General features: G+C 40.8%; 1 protein-coding gene across 1 annotated transcript in view; it reads left to right on the top strand.

Moving 5' to 3' along the window:
- Positions 1-19,703, top strand: part of nrxn2b (neurexin 2b) — a 643,742-nt gene that overhangs the window by 303,755 nt on the left and 320,284 nt on the right. The window contains 4 exon segments of the mRNA XM_025905407.1: positions 7,545-7,983; positions 8,922-9,305; positions 12,979-13,182; positions 16,164-16,190. Coding sequence (XP_025761192.1) covers positions 7,545-7,983; positions 8,922-9,305; positions 12,979-13,182; positions 16,164-16,190 — 1,054 coding nt within the window.

Here is a 19,703-nt window from a genome sequence, read left to right as displayed (position 1 = left end):
ACACTTTCATTATTTGGGTTGCTATCAGAAGAATCCCTTGCGGGTCTTAAACTTCCCTAGGCATTTAACAGTCCTCTGTCTCATCAAGACAAGGCTGGATTTACAGTCAGTGTACAGACAGAGCACAAGAAAGGCAAATTGCCTAAATGTTAAAAAAAGATAGTGGTAAGAGCTAATAGTAACAAAAGAAATCGATATTAAAGAGCCAGTGTGACCAAACTTTTAGAAATGAAAAGTAAGAACAGATGTCTTAAGACTTGATCATTTAATTTGTGTAATCTCCTATTTAAAGCTAAGGGAGAGAAGGTGTGACTGCAACAAAAAGTCTTTCCATTTGACTGGACTGCACAGTGGAAAAAAAGGTTAATTTGAGGGTAATTTAATGAAAACAAGATGGTTTTTGACACAGATGACATATTGTACAAAGAAAAGGGAGCAAGGGAAGTTTTGTTACTGTAACCATCAGATATTAGTATTCATGTTCGCCTTCGTTTTTTAAAGTAGTAGCTCCTGTTTGGTTAAGCACAGCAAGAAATAACTTTCCTTCTTTTGAGAACTCTTTGGCTATTTGGATATCTGACTCCACAGTACACTTCCTGTGTTTGCATCTGGGGGCTTGTGTTAGTTTTTTATGTATTTACTTTTGGACTTCTTGCCTGTACCCCCAAGCTACATTGAATCTCCAGTGTAACACTGGAGATTCAATGTAGCTCATGAGAAATTTCCCCTATGAGGATCAAGAACAGCAATTAATTTCAGTATAGTTTACTCTATTCTCAGAATTATGACTTAAAGTAATAGATTTTAGACTCAATAGCTGAACATCTGTTTGGTGACAGGCCAGAAAGATATATGACCCAGACGTGAACTTACTAGAAGCTTAAGCTTAGGCTGTTTTTCTAGCATTTGAGCCTTACGGTTTGTAATTTCCAGCTGAGGTCAAGCTTTTAAGACTAAACTGAGCCAGAAAAGTAACCACACCCAGAAAGCTATTGAGAAAAGCTGCAATGAGAGCAACTGAGAGCACCAGGTAGAGCTGTAGCAGCTAAAGGAAAAGAAGAAAGTGAGTGGTTGGGGGTTAGGCAGTGCTTGTTCTGTGGCACAGCTCGGATTATCAGTTGTGTTATGGTCCAGGGCAAGGCTTTCATGCTGCCACCGTGGTCAAATGCCTTTGATACGCTCGGCCAGCACCCTCCAGGCAGTAGAAATCCAAAGGAACAGCGCAGCAGAAGAAGAATAAAAAGGAATCAAAAGAGACACTGAAGCCCTATGAAGTTTTTATTTGCTCTCTGTGTATGTGCGCCTCCATGTGTTCAAAGTCACCCACATGCTATGATCATACACTGGGTGATGTGTGTTTCCTTAGGCTCCTAATCAGAGAGGTGGGGTGTGAAATCAGGTCTCTCTGCTCCTCAGCCCCCAAGTCTTGTTTCCACAGATTCCTCTCTTCTCTTCTGTATATGTCACCATCTGTCTCTCCACTGCAACCTCCACCACCCTGTGTGTCTCGCAGACAGTGACCTTGCTATCGCCCGTTTCACACCATCCTCTCCTCATGTACTCATCTTTGTCACTCTTCCTGCCTCTCTCATCAGTTCTTTCCATCTCTTTCTTTCTGCCTCCCATCTTCCCTTTCTCAGGGGCAGCTTTGTGTAATTAAGTGCACGGGAGCTCCGTTGGTACACCAACGGCTTTGCCATCCTGATGGCCAAATTAAAAATTGATTTCTTCGACTGATTCCATGTGCTGGATGAATGCTCTTGCCCTCCTCCTTGCCCTCACTTTCTTTTACGCTCTCTCTTCCTGTCCTCCCAACTTCATATTGATGCTTCATGTCTTCACCTGTAGCTTCCTCTTAGCTTCACCTTTGTTCCACAAAAGAATCTTTTAAAGTCACCCGTCACCCTAACTCATGTCCTGCCTGCCACAAGTCAATATTCACTGGCACTTCTGGCACTTTTCAGTTGATAGAGTACTGCTGCCTTTTTTTTTTTGTTTCTTTATTTAGGCAGAAGCCATTAGTGTAACATCTGGTACTTCAGAATGCTTCATAAGCTAATAAACAGTGAAAGAGACTAAAGTTTATAAATACATAAAGTCTTTAAGGTACCATTTAATTGATATCAGTACAGAAGTGATTAGTGGATAGTCTATCAACCAACTGCAGCACATGTTCAAAATCATATTTAAACCGTGCGGTGTATAGTTTCATCAAATATCCACAACACCAAGTATCTGAAAAAAGTAACAAATATTTGTTCTCCAGACCTGCAGGGTTTTGAATTTGAAGAGTTTCTCAATAACAAAACAAATCAATGGAGGGACCCTGTGGGAGGCTTTGGCCCTGCGTTAGTTGCACTGCTAGAATAAGAAAGAACAAATCACTGCCACACAAGTCAGTGAATTTTAAGGTCTGACTTGGTGATCAAATCAAAATAAAGGGGAACAGTTTTAATTAGTGTAAGAACAACACGTTTCTTTTTAAACTTTGATGGCAGTGAGTTTTCAGTAAGTAGTCAGCAAAAGGCAGATGGTAGGAATAAGGATGCAACGTGAGCACAAACAGTTGTAAAGACACCTGACCCTGTCTGACTGCAGACTGTATAAGGCATTAGCTTACCTGTGAGTGATGGTATGCTTTACACACTTTAGTGCTCCCATGTAGCCCTTTGTCCTTCTGTTACCCTCTCATTTGTCTTTTGCCACCATCTTCTCCTGTTTTCCATACTGCTTAACAACACTCTCTGATAGGCTTCTACCGTCTTTAGCATTTTACAACATTTTACAACATTGTCTTCCTCTTCAGTTTTTGTTTTTCATGATTTGTGTCATCCAGCCTTTACCAAAGCCTGAGTTGTAGACTTAACTGGCTGAAAAGATGGCTGATCTCTCAATTAATAGACAAACTCACCAAAACTAACAAGGAGTGTTTCCAGCAAAAGAAAATAAGAGCTTTTGATTTTCACCACAGGTGTTAGTACGATAAGGATGAGTTTACAGAGCATCTGAACTTAATCAGGCATACTAAACATGTTTGCCATTCAGTACCAGCCGCCTGAACTGGCAGTTCAAAACAATTCTGCTTTTGCTGGATCACTACTGTTACTAGTAGCTGATCTGCCACTAGGTTAAAGGCCTACATTCATTGTTGTTCTAACTAGTGCCACTCGTCCTAACCACAGAGGTTTTAATGTCATGTACACATTGAAAGCTTGCAGTAATTTGTGGTTATGCTTGTAGTGTCCTGCCTCTGCCTAGCCAGGTTATTTGTTGGCTGGATACATTTGTATACTTTTTAAAAGCACTCCATTAGTGACTGTTAACCTCTTTGTCATATAAAATTGGAAATATATTTTATGGCATCAGTGCTATGTTCAAGGGATCATATTCAAAAATTCAGACTAAGATTCTAGGAAACAAGAAAGGAGAAAACCACAAATATAGTAGAAATCTGGCCACCCTTACTATTGTTGTTGACTCCGAAAACCTATAAAAAGAACCCTCTAAGGGACACACTAAATTCTATGCAAGTTTGAGCACATAATAGTCAATCTGGATCAAGTAATTGTAAAGTTAATACTCAAGAAAAAGTGATGGAAATTACCTGAAAATTACCCTTCAACACTCTAAGTGTTTAAAATATATGTTCAGTGTTGCAGACCTGTTTATTATTGAAAATCAGTCATTGGAGTCACTAACCTGAAAGTCATCAGCTACAAGATGTTTATGGCTGGATTTCTCACCTCATCTTGTCTTTTCAAACATGTTGTGAGATTCTTTATAACAAGCACAGCACTTGGTTTGTCAAGAGGTTTGGCAGGAATGATGCAAACACAGGACTCACAGACACAAAAATAAACAAAAAAAGCCACCTTTTATTTGGTGGAACACCAAAGACCATAAACAAAGAACAAAACTCAAAATAACCACACTTCACACTCACTGACAGGAAAGCAGAACTGTAGATTAACACACACTCAGACAAAGGGAAAATGGGGCTATATATACATACACGGAGCACTGAGGGCTAATCAGGGAATTAGACACAGCTGTGGAACAAGGCCCAGGTGAAACTAATTAGGATAACGACACAAGGGAAATAAAGCTATATGCAAAACATAGGCGACAAATGACTACAAACTAAAACAGGAAATGACTAAACAGGGAAAGTCAAACAACAACTGAATGGTCAAGACAAAGGAAAATCTACAAGCAGTCTCTGCAATGATGTAAACTAAAGAAAGATATGAAGATGGTAATCACAGTATTTCCTTTTTTGGATACAGAGCAGAATGCAGAAAACCTGTAAATATATCAAATAAAAATAAAGCTTTTATTTTTGTGTGCTGCTTTTCCTCTCTTGCACCTATCTTTCTCTTTTTCTAACACCTTAAGCTAGAGGAGTTTACGCCTTATTTGCTGCCAATTTTAGCATTATCATACCTAATTACCAGGACTAATCTGTGCTAATGGTGACATTATGAGGTGTACAGTACATGTGGCAGCGTGGTTAATGTTGAAGATAACCAAAGGAGGCTTAAGTTTAAGAATAACCCAGTATATCTGTGTTCTTGTTGAGCATTCGGTGCCGGTGTGTAGGTGTAGCATTTGACAGAAAGGAAGAGTGAGTGGATGAGATAGTGTGCCCGTGTGCGAGAAAAAAAATAGGTTAGATTGGAGGGCGTTTGAAAGAGATACCGTGAAAGACAATGAGGAATGACAGCAGCGGTCTGGAGAAATTAGGTAGCCAAAAAAATCATGAACCACATCACAAAAGGCAAATTATACACACAAGCAAATGCACAAACAAGCCAATGCAAATCAAAACCAAAATGTGACACAATACACACAAAATAATTCAGCATTAATAATTCTGCTCAGTAAGTTAGAAGCTTGGGTAAAAATTCTGTGAAAAACAAGAAATGATATACAATATTCTGCACATCATATTATTTAAGTTAAGCTGCAGTTTGGTAAAATCCATCAAATCCATCTAATCTACGTCAGGTTACACAGCCCCAGCGAGCGTCTAACATTAAATAGCTAAGCATTGCATCATGCTTGGCTAGACAGCTGAATAATTCTGCTGGTGAAATGAAGTACCCTTAACCAAAACCTTTCATGCTGTTTTTGCTGGGGACAAATTATTTCCTGTTAATGATCCACTTCTTTCAAAGATCTTGGTCCTCTGCATGGAAACTGTGTGAAGTCTGCTCACCCAGACTGGTGCATTCTTCATCAAGTCTTCTTATAGCAGCCAAAACTGTACTAACTCTCCCCAGTTTCCTAGATATTGTTTTCAAAAGTAATGCTACATAGACAGAAAACAGAAAATTGTGCACTTTTTAGATTGGCTTCCAGTCAATAATGGACATATTTTGTGAAGATACCACCAGGGTAATGCTGGTTTGTTTTCTTCCTGTACATCTCTGGATTTGTTTATACTCTTTGCCTCATCTGATCTGGTCTGAAAAGGCACATCTACTGTTGCAGGATAGCCTCAGGGTCCAGAGGCAGTGCAGAAGTGTAGTTCCCTTTTGCACCAGTTATATTTTTTTTTAATCAAGTTACTGTACTGTTGTGTACCTGAACTTTGGGCCTGATTAATGAAAAAAGGAACCAGATTTAAACTTAAATTTAACTTTATGATGACTCTCAACAGTATTCATTTGTTCAGCACATCCAAACAAAGCCCACACTAATCAGGTAATTGGCAGTCCTTCATATCATTTTGCTATTGAGCCACACCTTGCTCATAACCTGCCAGGGGTGTTTCCACATTTCCCCCCAAAAAACAATTAAAACATGTAAACATTCATATATTATATACTTTATATAATTAAAAATATGACCCAAACACACCCATAAATTGTGTATTTACAATTAAAACATAAAATCCTACAAATCCAATACATTTCTCCTGTTTGTTATTTATTCCTGCTGTCTTACTTTTTATATCTTGTTCCAGCACAGTTGAAGTGGAGCACCCATGATTTGGTTGTACATGTACAATGAGCACCTAAAATACCCAAGCAAGTCCTTGATATAGCTCAAACTTGGTCTCTTCCAAGAAGTTGTGTCTTCTGCTGCTATAAATGAGCTATGGCTATAGATGTTATAGATGTTTGGCTATAGAAGTTTAGGACAGGGTCGTATGTCTATGCTTCCCAAACTAGAATACACTTACATAACTAGTGAATATTTTCAAGGTCTCAGTTTTTCTTAAGTTTAAGATCTTCACTTCAACTTGTCATACATGTTTTTTTTTTTCATGATTGAAGAAATGAAAGATGTATTTCATAAATGAGAAACTTAATTCTGAAGCATAGTAAAAGTTTTCTACCTTCATTTTCACTCTGACCTCTGTGCAATTGAAATTTCACTCTTTTCCTGTGTGGGAAGTAGTAGATATGAATGGAAAGTGAAGACTTTCATTCCATCCTTTCATGAGAACAAGAATTGTACTCCAAACACAAAGAGCAGGTAGCTCTTTCTGTTTTTATACTCAGTGACAATTCAAATGAGAACATCTGCTGCCGGAATCAAACCCAAACCGGAACAATCTCCTTAACCTTGCAGCTTAGACAGCAGCAGAAATCAAGGATTGAAATGTAGACCAGCTTATTTTTTCCCTGTTATATTGTCAGCTGTGTGGTAAACAGAGAGTGCGAACAGCGCACAAATGGAGAGAGCTCTGCTGATTCACAGTATTACCTTGAGGAAGGCCTCTCACAAAGCTGTGTACAGAGTGTTCAACAAATAAAAAGAAAACTAAAACTATGAAAGACAAGAATGATTTACTTTGCCTTTAGCAATTAATCCATTATGAATGCATACACGGAGGCATAGACGCAAACACTCTGAGCTCAAACAATAGAGCTGTGTTTCATCAAAGACCATTGGAGACATTTGCATTGGAGCTGTAGGGAACATTCGCTTTTTCTGGATATCCCCTGGAGCCTTTTTAATTTTTTCAATTTATTATGCATATTTACTCCATTTGTGAGCAATGGTTTTGTACAAGAAGAAAATTTTGCATCGTTTATCGAATGAACCAGAGTTCAGGAGTTTAAACACCAGTGATGAGTGTACAATACACTCTTTAAGTTGTGGGTTCACTCAACCTCAGTACTAGCAGACATCGATAAAATAGATGAATGCAGGCATTGGGCCGGTGGCTCTTCCTGTTTCCCTTAGCAAAACCTTTTCTCTGACCTAAAATTGCTGTTACGGGGTCATGTGCAGGAGATACTAAAGCAGCTTCTTTTCCGCTAATACACTGCAGTTCATGAAAAAGTCATGTACTTATTCAAGTTTTAAGTCATTTCCCCGTGCTGTTGAGATTCCCTGGAAGCCACTATAACTAATACTTGAAACTACCTGAAGCAATTAAAATACATTTGCTGGCTCTCAGTATTAACAGCCATGAAAACACAGACTGTGCTGTGGAAACTGCATTTTGTTTTTTGAGTCACATGTTTTTAAATCATAGTCTGACTCCAAATGCACAATCATAACCTTTCAACCATTTGCTTTTCTTTTAGGTGGTGTACAAGAACAACGACTTTAAGCTGGAGCTGTCACGGCTGGCCATCGAGCGTGACCCGAAAATCACCCTGAATGGTGACCTGGTGTTCCGCTGTGAGGATGTAGCAGCCCTGGATCCTGTAACTTTTGAGACCCCCGAGTCCTACATCTCTCTGCCAAAGTGGAACACCAAGAAGACGGGCTCTATCTCTTTCGACTTTCGGACCACAGAGCCCAGCGGCCTTCTCTTATTCAGCCACGGACGGCCTCAGGGGCCTAAAGAGCAGAAGCCTGGTAGGGAGCTAAAGACTGATTACTTTGCCATGGAGCTTCTGGATGGGTATTTGTACCTGCTGATCGATATGGGCTCCGGAAAAACAAAGCTCAAGGCCAGCAACAAGAAGGTCAACGATGGGGAATGGTGCCATGTGGATTTCCAAAGAGAAGGAAGGAAAGGTGAGGAGTGCTTTAAAACTGGGTTAGTCACTTTTTTATGTTGCATGCTATTTAAGTGCATGTGAACCACTCACTGGATTAGGAAGACAGAAATATAGACTCTGCACGGAAAAGGGGACAGAACTGACTTTTTCATAGTCAAATACTGTTTTGTCCTTCATGCCAATTCAATCATGTTGGAAGCAGAGTAGTGATTACATATACTAACAGTATATCTATTTTTAAAAACTGTGTGATGTCTTTAAATTCCTCTGCCTTCTGGGGGTGCAAACAGGAGCATCTGTATGCTTGAGTGTGCATTGTCTGATGAATGATCTGTAGGTGGGAAAGAACCTTGGACATTATATCTCCCCCAATTGTTGCCTTGTAATGAGGAAGTGTGTGAATGAGTGTGTGCATACATGTGTGTGTGAGTGTGTATGCACGCATGGGATCTCACTGCTGCTCCTCCTGTAATTGGCTTTTAATAGAAAATTAAGATGGAGTCGTTAATCACCGAAAGAGAGAGGGCCTTTTGTTTCACCCACTCCCTGCTGCATTCTGCTTCCCTTCTCCTCCATTTAGCCTATTATAGACACATTAGACACACACACGCATATGGATGCACACTCTACTGTCATCTATTCTTCCTGTGTCGTGTATGTCCTTCTGTCTCCGTCTGTCCCTGTTCTGTTTCCCTAAATTAGCCACCTACTGCTCCTCCCACTATTCCGCTCACTCACATTTACGTATACAGACTATACACATTTTCAGTCCTGACCATTTGAATCACTTTAGTCAAGCACTAAATACAAGATGCATGCTCAGTCATGCACAGATAAGCGGGACCTGTATGCATTCATGTAGGTGCGGTTAGGGTGATGTATCCAGGTGCCAGTAACATCAGATTAAAAAGTTAACATCTTGCTGCTTCTTTCTTCTTTCTTTCTGTATTTTAGGATCAATCTCAGTCAACAGCCGCAGCATGCCCTTCAGCTCCCCAGAGGGCAGTGAAATCCTGGACCTCGACAGTGATATGTACTTGGGCGGGCTGCCCGAATCTAAGTCAGATCTCATCCTGCCGCCAGAAGTTTGGACAGCGCTCCTTAACTACGGCTACGTAGGCTGCGTCCGTGACCTCTTCATCGACGGCAAGAGCCGGGATGTCCGCCGGCTGGCTGAGATCCAGAGTGCCCTGGGTGTCAGCAGTTTCTGCACCCGTGAACTACAGAAACGCTGCAGCAGTGCCCCCTGTGGCAACGGAGGTCTTTGCAAAGAGGGCTGGAACCGGTACATTTGTGATTGCACTGGCACCGGATACCTTGGTACCAACTGTGAGATAGGTAAGAAGGGCCAAGAGTAAAGGATTAATTATAGAATCTGAATTCACTGTATATAATTGAATACTGACTATGCTAAATATAATTGTTTTGGCTACACTCCAGAAAAGAAATGAAATGCTTTTTTATCGCATTAAAAGCAGGACAAACATATACACACAAGCAAAGATATTCCTTTATATAAGGCCCCATGCACTGCAGTAAGAATGAAAAGGAAATCATGAGAGTCCCAACACCAAACAATGAAAAGTTTCTGTTAAGTTAATGTGGAATCATTGCTGACACATAAGACAACATTCTTCCTTGTATTGTAACCAACAAGGAGCTGTATGTGCACCAAATGCCACCTGAGACTTGCTTGCATTCAGCCCACTGGCTGAAGTGCTGGGATGTTGGCAGGAGTGCGACAGAGCAGCCAGGCCTCCTGCCGCCATCTGTGTCAGTCACACACACACGAGTGGCCTTTGCACCACAGCGAGGCAGGGTGAGCTCGTCAAACAGCACCACGTCCTTCTGATTCATCCCAATTAGGTGCAGACACCTCAGCCTGCGGTTTGTCTTTGCATGTCTGAGGGGGTGAGTGAGCCATGACGGAATGGAATTTTGAGGGACAAGGAGGGTAATGAGGGAAGGAGAAATTGGATTCAAGTCAGGACAGTCAGGGTATAGGATGAAATATCCTTATTTTGAAGGGTGATAATTTTAACAATTTACCATTTGGTTCCTCGGATGACGTGTGGTTTAAGCGATGTTCTTCTGCCATCTTGTGGATTTTTGTATTATTGCAAGCATGTGTCGCAGGCACACTTTTGTAATAGCCAGCTAGATACAACTGTGGATATAGACTGAGTTCACAGATTAGCAGAATGACAGGAGAATCTGTGATATTGATTTGACAAGGACAGGGCCCTGCAGGTTGTAGTGATGGTGATTATGCAATAATGAATGGTCTCTTTTAGCTGTTCACTGTTTTGATAAAATAATGCACCGGCATCACATTTTAATACAAGTGGGACTTTTGTCAAAGTGCACACAGTGTGTTGTGTAGGATTTGTGAATCTGATGTGCTCTCTTGAAATAGCAGCATTTTAAGCGATTGCTGGCCTGTAGGAGGGATTTTTCTGCATCTTTTAACATCGTGTTTTTGTACACTCTAAAATCTAAATGCTTGAAGCACCCCGTGAAAGTGACTCATGTTAGCCTGTGGTGACACATATCGACCCACGCTCCAAGATAAGAGCACTCCTCTGGAACTGTCAATCTCCAACAGTGGTCTATTTATGGCAGGAGCGATGTTAGAGAAACTAACCACGCTTAAATGTAGTGTGAACATGAGGAACATGTTACAGCACGGACTGAGTTTTGTTTTTCTAAGCTTGGCAAGCATCTGATGTTTTTGCTAATTCCTTTTTTGTGGTTTCCTGTTCTTCTTGTATTAATACACTACACTTTAAAATTGTCAGCATTTTCTTGAAATGTGGGTTCTTGTGAACAAATGTAAACATAATTATGAGCAATGTTCCCTCTAATTTTTCTTGTGTCTGAGCGAACACACAAACTCCCTGAGCGATCCCTTGGACCACTGTGAGCGACATCAGACGTGTGCACTGTGGTCACGCCAGCATCTAATCCATCCAAGTTACATGGTTTATTAAAGTCAAATCAAATGACAGCATTTACATTTATGTTAGACTACTTTTAATTAACTGTTTTAGCCCACTTACAATGAAAATGTAAAAAAAATCTAGTCATTGACCTGTGTAGTATGTTAACACTATTGGAAGTAAAAATAACTTGAACTCCAATTTCGAAAACACAACTTTCTTTCTTTTTTTTTCTTTTTTTTTGATAAAGCTCTGTCTTGTATTATGAGTCTGTGGTCTGGGAGAGAGTCCTGTAACTCTCTGTCTGCAAAATACAGTATATAATGACCAATGCTGGGCAATTAATTATATAGTTACTTCTTCAAAAACAGTAACTCAGTTTGGCAAACAACAAAGTTTTTTGCAGCTTTTTTTTTTAATGCAGCCAAGGCGTTTTTAAATAAACATTTCAAACTATTTACAGAACAATCAGCTGTTCTGCATCAAATCTGATGCCACACAAATTATTTGTGCCACTCGAAAAAATAAGTTCTGTCCACTATGAGATAAAGGAGAACAACAGCCTGATACCTGCAGGCCTGACAACAGGAGATGTATCACTCCTGTAACACCTGTAACATTCAGCAGTCGCCTCATTGTTCTGACACACACAACAAAACTATTGACTACACGACACACTAACTACACAAGATTTGCGCTAAACGTTTCAAATCTCTCACATCTCAGAACACCGCCGTCACTCCTAAACATTCCCCCCGTTTCTTAACAACTAGATGCCACGTTGCCATATCATTTTTTGATTGGTCGACATGGTACTTTTTTGGACGAATACGAAAGGGGTAGCGGGGAATAGGTGGGGGGGTTGCTCACAGGCGGAGAGTGCTTTCGAGCCTTTTTTCTTATAAGGCTTTTTACCATTTCGTCCCGCAGTAAATATAAACAACGATAGTATTCAGGAAGAAAACCAAACATTGCATATATTTTTATCATAACTCTGGTTTTACGTGGCCTATCAACACAATTTAAAAACTGGTATAAAGTCCACACTTTTTCCGTCAATTGTTCTGTCTGTCCTGCTCACATCTCCAATGGTTGTACACGTTGTCATTAACATGGCTTCACTGCACATCAGCCACGCTGCTTTGCTAGCTAAAACACCGGTGTCGGCACATAAGGACGCTGTCATAGCCTGTCGACGACGTTGATTAGCTGCGTATATACGAATGTGAATCGCATTATTGGCTGAACTATGGGATAAGGTGGCATCGTTCTAATCCCATACAGGAGCAGCCAGTCACTTACTGACTAACACTGCAAAACAGAATTGTTAAAGTTTTAATTCTAATTTCAATTCAGGTTAGATTTTTTTTTTGTGCGCAACGCAGATTTTCTGTGCGCAGAGACCGTGCCAGCAGTGCGCAATTGCGCACGTGCACAGCTTAGAGGGAACATTGATTATGAGATAATTATATATCCATCCATACATAAATAGATTTTTTTTTTATCCCCTTATCAGGGGGCTGGGCCACAGAAGCAAAGAAGCCCAGACCTCCCTCTTCCTAGCCTCCAGCTTATCTGGGAGGCGTTCCTAGGCCATCCGATAGACCTATTTTAAGTAAAGGTTATACATATTTAACAAATTCATTGTAAATGATAAGGTGTGCTAAAAGTGTACACAGAGAAAAAGACATTCAGAAGATGTGTGCATTGATTATTTCTATGAAATTGTTAAATTTGAATGTCTGACAGGTGTAACAAGATTCATATCCCTTTTTGGTTTGGTGTGTCGTTTTCAGACATACATGGCTTTGATCTTGATTCATGCCGAATTTTCCCTTGATCCTTTGCTGTTGATATGGCGTCCAAATACGTCTTGTCTAAATCCTGTTTGAATTAGAGCTGTCGTCTTTGGAGAAAGCGGGATGTGAGTGATTGAAAGATTTTTCAACTGTAATTAAGCTTACATGGATTATCACAGCTACTTTAAACTTAGCTGTGACACTGGCCCGACCCTTGCTCTGGATTCATCGTTACTCGTTGCTTACTTTATCCTCTCCATCACCCCTTTGCAGAGGCAACAGTGCTGAGTTACGACGGCAGCATGTACCTGAAGATCATCATGCCGGTCACCATGCACACGGAGGCCGAAGACGTGGCGCTGCGCTTCATGTCTCAGCGAGCATACGGCCTGCTCATGGCCACCACCTCCAAGGAGTCAGCGGACACCCTGCGACTGGAGCTGGACGGAGGCCGCGTCAAGCTCACCGTCAACCTCGGTAGGCCACCGTGATTCATTGTGGATGTCCCCGCTAACCTTTCCCTTGCCTCCTTCCCTGTCTCCTCATACTCACTTTGTATTTCAGCATTGTATGCCTTTGTACTCAGAATAATGGTTTGACATTTTGAGTTTCACAGCATGATTTTTTTTTTAAACATTGTCAGGTAGTTGGCTGGGAAAAAGTTTCTGAACATGTCCCTCTGTTACATCAGTAGGTTCTGGCCGTCACCTAATGTTTTAAAGTGCCAACAGTGCTCAAGAGCTATTTATGTGAGAAAACTGAGGAACAAAGAGAAACTTATCCTTCACCAACTGCTTACTGTGAGAAAATGAGACAAAGTCAAAATGTAAAACTAGCTCCAGAACGCAGTCATTCCAACCTCTGTAGGGAGACACCCTGCAGTAATTTCTCTTCAATATGCTTTGACCCCTGCCCTCACTTCCTCTGCATCATCCCCTTCTTTTTGTACTCTGTGAAGCCCCATGGCTCCTCATCCTGGTAAAAAAGCTCCATCTCTAACAATATCACTGCCTTGACCCTGAGCCCTTGAAGGTTGCTCTTAAAGCTTCAGGGTGGCCTCGCCTCTGTCTTGCGCTTCCTAAATGTTCTTGTGTTATACCAGAGCTCTACCAAAGCTTCCTTGGTGCTGCGAATAGGCAGGAATCTTTTGCATAGGCCCATGTGTTGAATGGGAGGTTTGAGGATGTGAAGCAGCCTGAGTGTTGATAGGAGAAGCTCCGTGATTTTGTAAGCTAGATGGAATCTTAGGAAGGGGTTATGCATCCCCTCTAATAACGCTTCCTATTGACTTATAAAAATTTCATTGCAATGAATATTATTGCTCTGGGGAAGATGGTATGACCTTCCAGCTCTAGATACTTTAAGTCTGTCCTGACCCTTTGAAGGACCACACTGTCAGCAGTGAACCGGGAGGAGCATGACAGAGGTGCACTCTTGAATATTAGAGTTTAAGCCACCTTAGAGACATGAATGGGGGCAGTGGGATAAATGAAGGAGGTCATTCCCCTCTCTTTCCTCTTTCTATCTTCTTTCTCCTTCACACTCTCACTTTTTTCCATCAGTCATAAAACCCCTCCTGGCCAGGACACAAAAGATGGAACTTTTCATCCCTTCAATGGCCTGTATGTCTGCGGCCCTCGGATCAAACAGTCAGAGACCAGCTCACAGCTGTAGCTGTCGGGGCATACACAGCTGAACTTAATGTACCTAGGGCCACATCTTAACCTCTCAGCTATGCCTGCACACTTAAAGCTAATCCTCAAGAGAATTTCTATGCCAGTACCATTTCCTTCCTTTCTTACCAGCTTTTAAATGAAACTCAGCTTAGCTATGCTAATGATTTCCACAGCTCTTTTCCAAGAAAATTAATTAACAACTAAAGTGAAACAAGTCTGAAACTCAGAAGGGAATCCTTCTGATCTGTTAAGGCCTTAATCCTTGTTAAGATAATTAAAATCCTGGTAATTAATCACTAGGAACTGCTATAATTGGGCAGATGTAGCCCTAATGATATCTTTAATGATAGAGAGTGACGGTAACATGTTCAGCCTGCAATGTGTAGGCCAGATGACAGCTGGCAGGTTTTACCTAATGCCATAAATATTGTATTTATTGATTATTGAAAGAGTAATTCATGATTAGGCCTCCACTACAAAATGCTTTACACTGTTTACATTCATGAATGTTGCTTTTGTCCTGAATTAAATGTATTCAGAAAACATCAGTCGATGCTCGTGGCCCATAAAAGCATTTTAATATCATTGTGTTTGTATGACCTCCAAATCTCTACAGAGTGATACTGGTTCCTGGCTGTTTGTGTCCACTATTCTGTAGCGGTTGACAGCTCGAGACCACAACCCAGCCACTCTGCCACATGCACACGTGGATCATAACATATCAGTGGATTCATCTTAGAGTGTGACAGGTAGAGTGTACTAGTTCCTGTCAAAGAAATTCCTAGCTCCATTTAGAGTCGAGTCAAAGGTCCGTTTACGCTGAAGAGTCACGTTAAGTTTCTTGGGCATTTACGGACACTTTGCATGATTTTAGCCGAGCTTTTCTGTGCATTAAGCCACAAGATCATATTTTTAAACCAAGCTTTTAAAATGATGAAACACTTTTTACGGCGTTTTCCTCGCACCACTTGTAGCAAGTAGCACACAATATACTCAAACCTATTTCAGTCTTTGTGCACAAGGCATGAGGTGGCTGGGATGTGCAGATCACCTTTTCTTGTCAGTTACTGTCAGGTTTGTCGAACCCAAAGTGCTGTAGAAGGCAAGTGAATCTCAAATTACCAGGAAAGGCAGCTGAAGTTACAGTTGCGTGCAGCAGCGTCTGCTGTAATGATGGTATTACAGGGTTTATGTCCACAGTGTCAGGAAAATGGATCAGTTAGGTAGTACTGAAACCATTTTCAAACCGTGTGATTATAACCAGCACATTTAGACCATTTCTAACTAGTTTTCTAAATTATGTTTTTTATTATTGTGAGGGGAAAAAATCACAATAAGCAGTGGAAGAGATAAAAAGTCAGTTAAGAGATTGTGTTTAATAGAACCAAATGACTCCAAACGCAGAATCTATTTCTGTTTTCCCTATAATCACAAGTTAGTCTTATTAGGTATTCAGTGTCAGTAGTAGACCACTTTGTATAGTTTATTTTCATATTTGTAATACATAGATCTTATTTCGCAAGTCTGCCTTCTACTGTGCTTTGGGGGGATTGGGTGGAGCAAGGCGAAGGATGGATGATGGGATTGATGAAGGGAAAGGGTGATCCTGACTCAGAGCCTGTCCCCGGATGGTGGCCCCAGAGCAAAGTTTGGTTGTCTGCAGAATGTACCTTGAAGGATGTAAAAATGTCTTTTTTCTCTTTTATCCTATCTCTTCTTTCTATCTTTTTTTCCTCCTTTTCTTTTTATTTGATCTCACCATTTCGCTCTCTCTCCCGCCAGATTGTATCAGGATAGACTGTAGCCTCAGTAAGTGGTTCTATCCATTTTTCTGACTAAAATGTATAAAATGTCTTTCTCATCCTGACTCTGTGCCGTGGCGCTCTCTGCTCTCTTCTGTCCACATGATTTGTTTCGCTCCGCTCATTTCTGCTCCCATATTTTCTTAGTTTTGAAAACACAACTGTTAATTTTTCCCATCATTCAGGTTTTTTCTCCCGCCTCTATTGTATGTCTGTCCCTTTTTTAAATTACCTGATCTGTGTTTTTCTTATTTCCTTTTGTCACTTTAATTTCCCCTTTTCTATCATAGATTTAATTAATGTTTCACTTGCGTAATTATCAGAATTTTCCATCCCACAACCTTTCTCATTTGTCTACCACTCTCAGCTATGAAATTATTTCATTGCCTTCCCCCTGCTTATTCCCCATTCTAGTCATTTTCCTGTCAACCTTTTCCACAAACGCATTCAGAAAAGGGCAACTTGACACTCCCCTGTTGGATGTTCCTATTTTCTATTATGCGACGCTGAGTTTCGGCTCCACATGGTTGCACACACAGGTGTTGCTTGTTTTCTTTGTGGGGGGAAAAAAACGGTAGTTTTGCCCCCCCCTTCAAAGCTAATTGCTTATCCACTGAGAGATGGCACCACCTGGTGTGTGCTTGTTTTCCGAGCAAGCTAATGTTTTTCTGCCTCATGCTGACAAAATGATAGCAAACTGTTATTTCTATCACGGTCACTGACAATTGAACAACTAGCCCACAGGTAAGTGCTGCCAGCAGTGGTGACAAAGTAGAGAAAACCTCATGTTTGCTACAATGATTGCATGTCTGTGGGTGTGTTTCTCAGTTTCGATGAAGTATTTGTGAAGGGGGAAAGGTTGGGGCATGACTTTGATCTGTGTCTAACAACAACAGCTGAGAAGGTAGCAATTAATAAATCACTTTTGTTTTCTTTCCTGCCCTCATGTATGTTTAGAGAATTAGGCATTAATTATTTTCTACTTCGTTATTGCAGCCAGAGTAATCATATTTGTCATTACAGTATGTCATTCACATCACTGCCCCTAAAAGCTATTCATATAAAACTACAATGCAAAAACCTCATAAGCTTCCATCGGGCTTTGAAGTGGCCTTAGTGTATGTAAAATTATGTCCCTAAATTTGTGCAAGAGACACCAGAAGGGCAAACATTTCAATGATGCTTAGAAGAGCACAATACCCTGGATAACCACTAGATGTCAGACTAACACAAGGAATCCTCCGCTGTTTAGCTCGATTAAAGACTGACATTCTTTTTCTTCCATCCGTTTTATTCCAACATAGTGTTCAAACATTTCACTGTGAACCCGTTTAAAACTGAACAAGTTCAGTATTGAAAGCTGTGGCATCAAAGGTTCTGTGTTCAGGAGGTTGTGTATGTTTTCTTACGCACTCTTTCTACTTAAGCAGTAATTTGTTGCAGACTTGGAATTGGGTGGTTTTGCAGGGAAAATTTTATTTAACCTTTCTTTGCATGACTGATCATGTCAAGTAATTTCCTTTTTTATGGGTAGGGCTTCTCTCGGTCACACAACAGTGTGGGAGCCCTTCCAGTATATACAGTAAGTGTAACTGGATGAGAGCGAGGGACTGTGTTTGCATCTGTGTGTGTGAGAGAGAGAAAGAGAGAGAGAGCGAGCAAGAGAAAAAGGAGTGAGGGAACAAATCAGGCAGAACTACAGACAACAATTTATTCAGTGCCATGACATCTCCTGGTCGATATTGCCTCCCGAGTCCTACAATAGCTTAAGCCTTGAATTTTAGTAAGAAAATCAGGATTACCAAAGTGTCTGCTGGTTGGTCCACAAAGAAAGTAGCCAGCAGAACAAAGATTTTGCAGGCTGAGCATCCATTTTAAATTGTAACCATAATGAAGATTCATGTATCCTCTCCTGGACATTCTGGACAGGCCATCTGTCATGGGGCTAACACATACAGTAGAGACAGACAACCATTCACAGCCATATTATAGTTGCTAATTATCCTATCCCCGTTCATGTCTTTGGACTGTGGGATGAAGAGTATCTGGGGAGAACCTGCACAGACACAGAGAAGACATGTAAAATCTACACAGAAAGGCTCCAGCTCAAGACCTTCTTACTGTGACACTGAAACAGTGCTAACCACCACACCACCATGCAGTTAATTATGACATTAAGATACATTGACAAATATTTGGTAGTACCCACAAATAATGCATTTGATGCACTGCACTGTTATTGACCTGCTTTTATGTCTGGACTTTGGACTGCCTAGTTTTGAGAGATCGGCGTTGTGTTTTATTGCATCGTAGCTCAGTTGACTTAATGTGTCTAGATATGATACAGAGCATTGCTGTAGCCCTCAGCTCCGTCCAGGTCAGGGTGTCAGGCTGATGATATCGGTTTGGAGGGTGGCCTTTCAGCCTCCAGCAACACCTTCTCTTAGCGCGAGATGAGATGATATTTGGCATGACATATGGCCAGCATGTGGGGTGTGAGAACTCCGTCTGCTAATGCCATAGCCTTTGCCCCATCCATCTGAAAGTGCTCACTTCAGCATAGACTGAAACACCCAGTGTAGTGCAGGACTGAAAAGTACAGTGCGTAGAAATCATCACAATACTAAATGGACCTTTTAAGCTTTGTAATAAATTAATTCACTAATTATGCATATTTGTCATTTTCCAAAAGAACATTTCAAAATAATCAAAAATTAACTTTAGAATGGGGAGTTGGTTGAAAAGCTGTAGTTTTATCTTAATATGCACACTTTAACCTCTCAAACATGACATTTATTTTAATGGGAAACACTTCCCCAATTCACTGCTAGCCTGCTGTCACCATACTGATACAGTAGTGAGGCCAGTATATGTACAAGTAATTTCTCTGACTTTAGAGTTTAGCCTACATGCTGTCGTGAACACTGTTTTTTGTACTCTTAGATCTGTATGCTGTGAAGTAGATCTTCCTTAACAGTGTAATCTCAGCAGCCAATCAGGAGACAGCTGGCTTAAAGGGCTTTAAAGGGTGAATAACTAAAATGGCTCATGGTTGAACTGAGGTGCCGCACCAAGGCTCAGTATGAGATAAAGAATGATCTCTTTTGACTGTAGCGTGCAAAGCCACTCTAGTAGAATCCAAGAATAGTAATATGGAGCTGGAAATAAGCTTAATAAGTCCACTCTAATGTGAAACCTTTTCTTTTATCACTCGAGCCCCAGTTTGTGTCTTGGGGAAACATAACATTTGCCGTCTGTTAACGCAGCCCAAGCCCCACTTATTTTTTTAAGCAAAACCCCCCAAAAATGTCATTTTCAAGGTAATACAACTAAAACGGACCTTGTATGGTTTTGACCTTGGACATTACAGTTTGTTTTGCTGTGAAGTTCTTTTGCATACTTTCTGCCATGACACACCTCTATGTAATGTTTTCCTTATAAAGAAGCATGTGACACATGCAGAGTTGATGAATCCAATTGTAATTCTATGTGCTCGCTTATTTTTGTGCAATAGGTGCAA

Source organism: Oreochromis niloticus, linkage group LG3 (assembly GCF_001858045.2).
Source record: "Oreochromis niloticus isolate F11D_XX linkage group LG3, O_niloticus_UMD_NMBU, whole genome shotgun sequence".
In the NCBI taxonomy this organism is placed as follows: domain Eukaryota; kingdom Metazoa; phylum Chordata; class Actinopteri; order Cichliformes; family Cichlidae; genus Oreochromis; species Oreochromis niloticus.
Note: the sequence above shows the minus strand (reverse complement) of the source record. Positions and strands in the feature narration are given on the sequence as shown.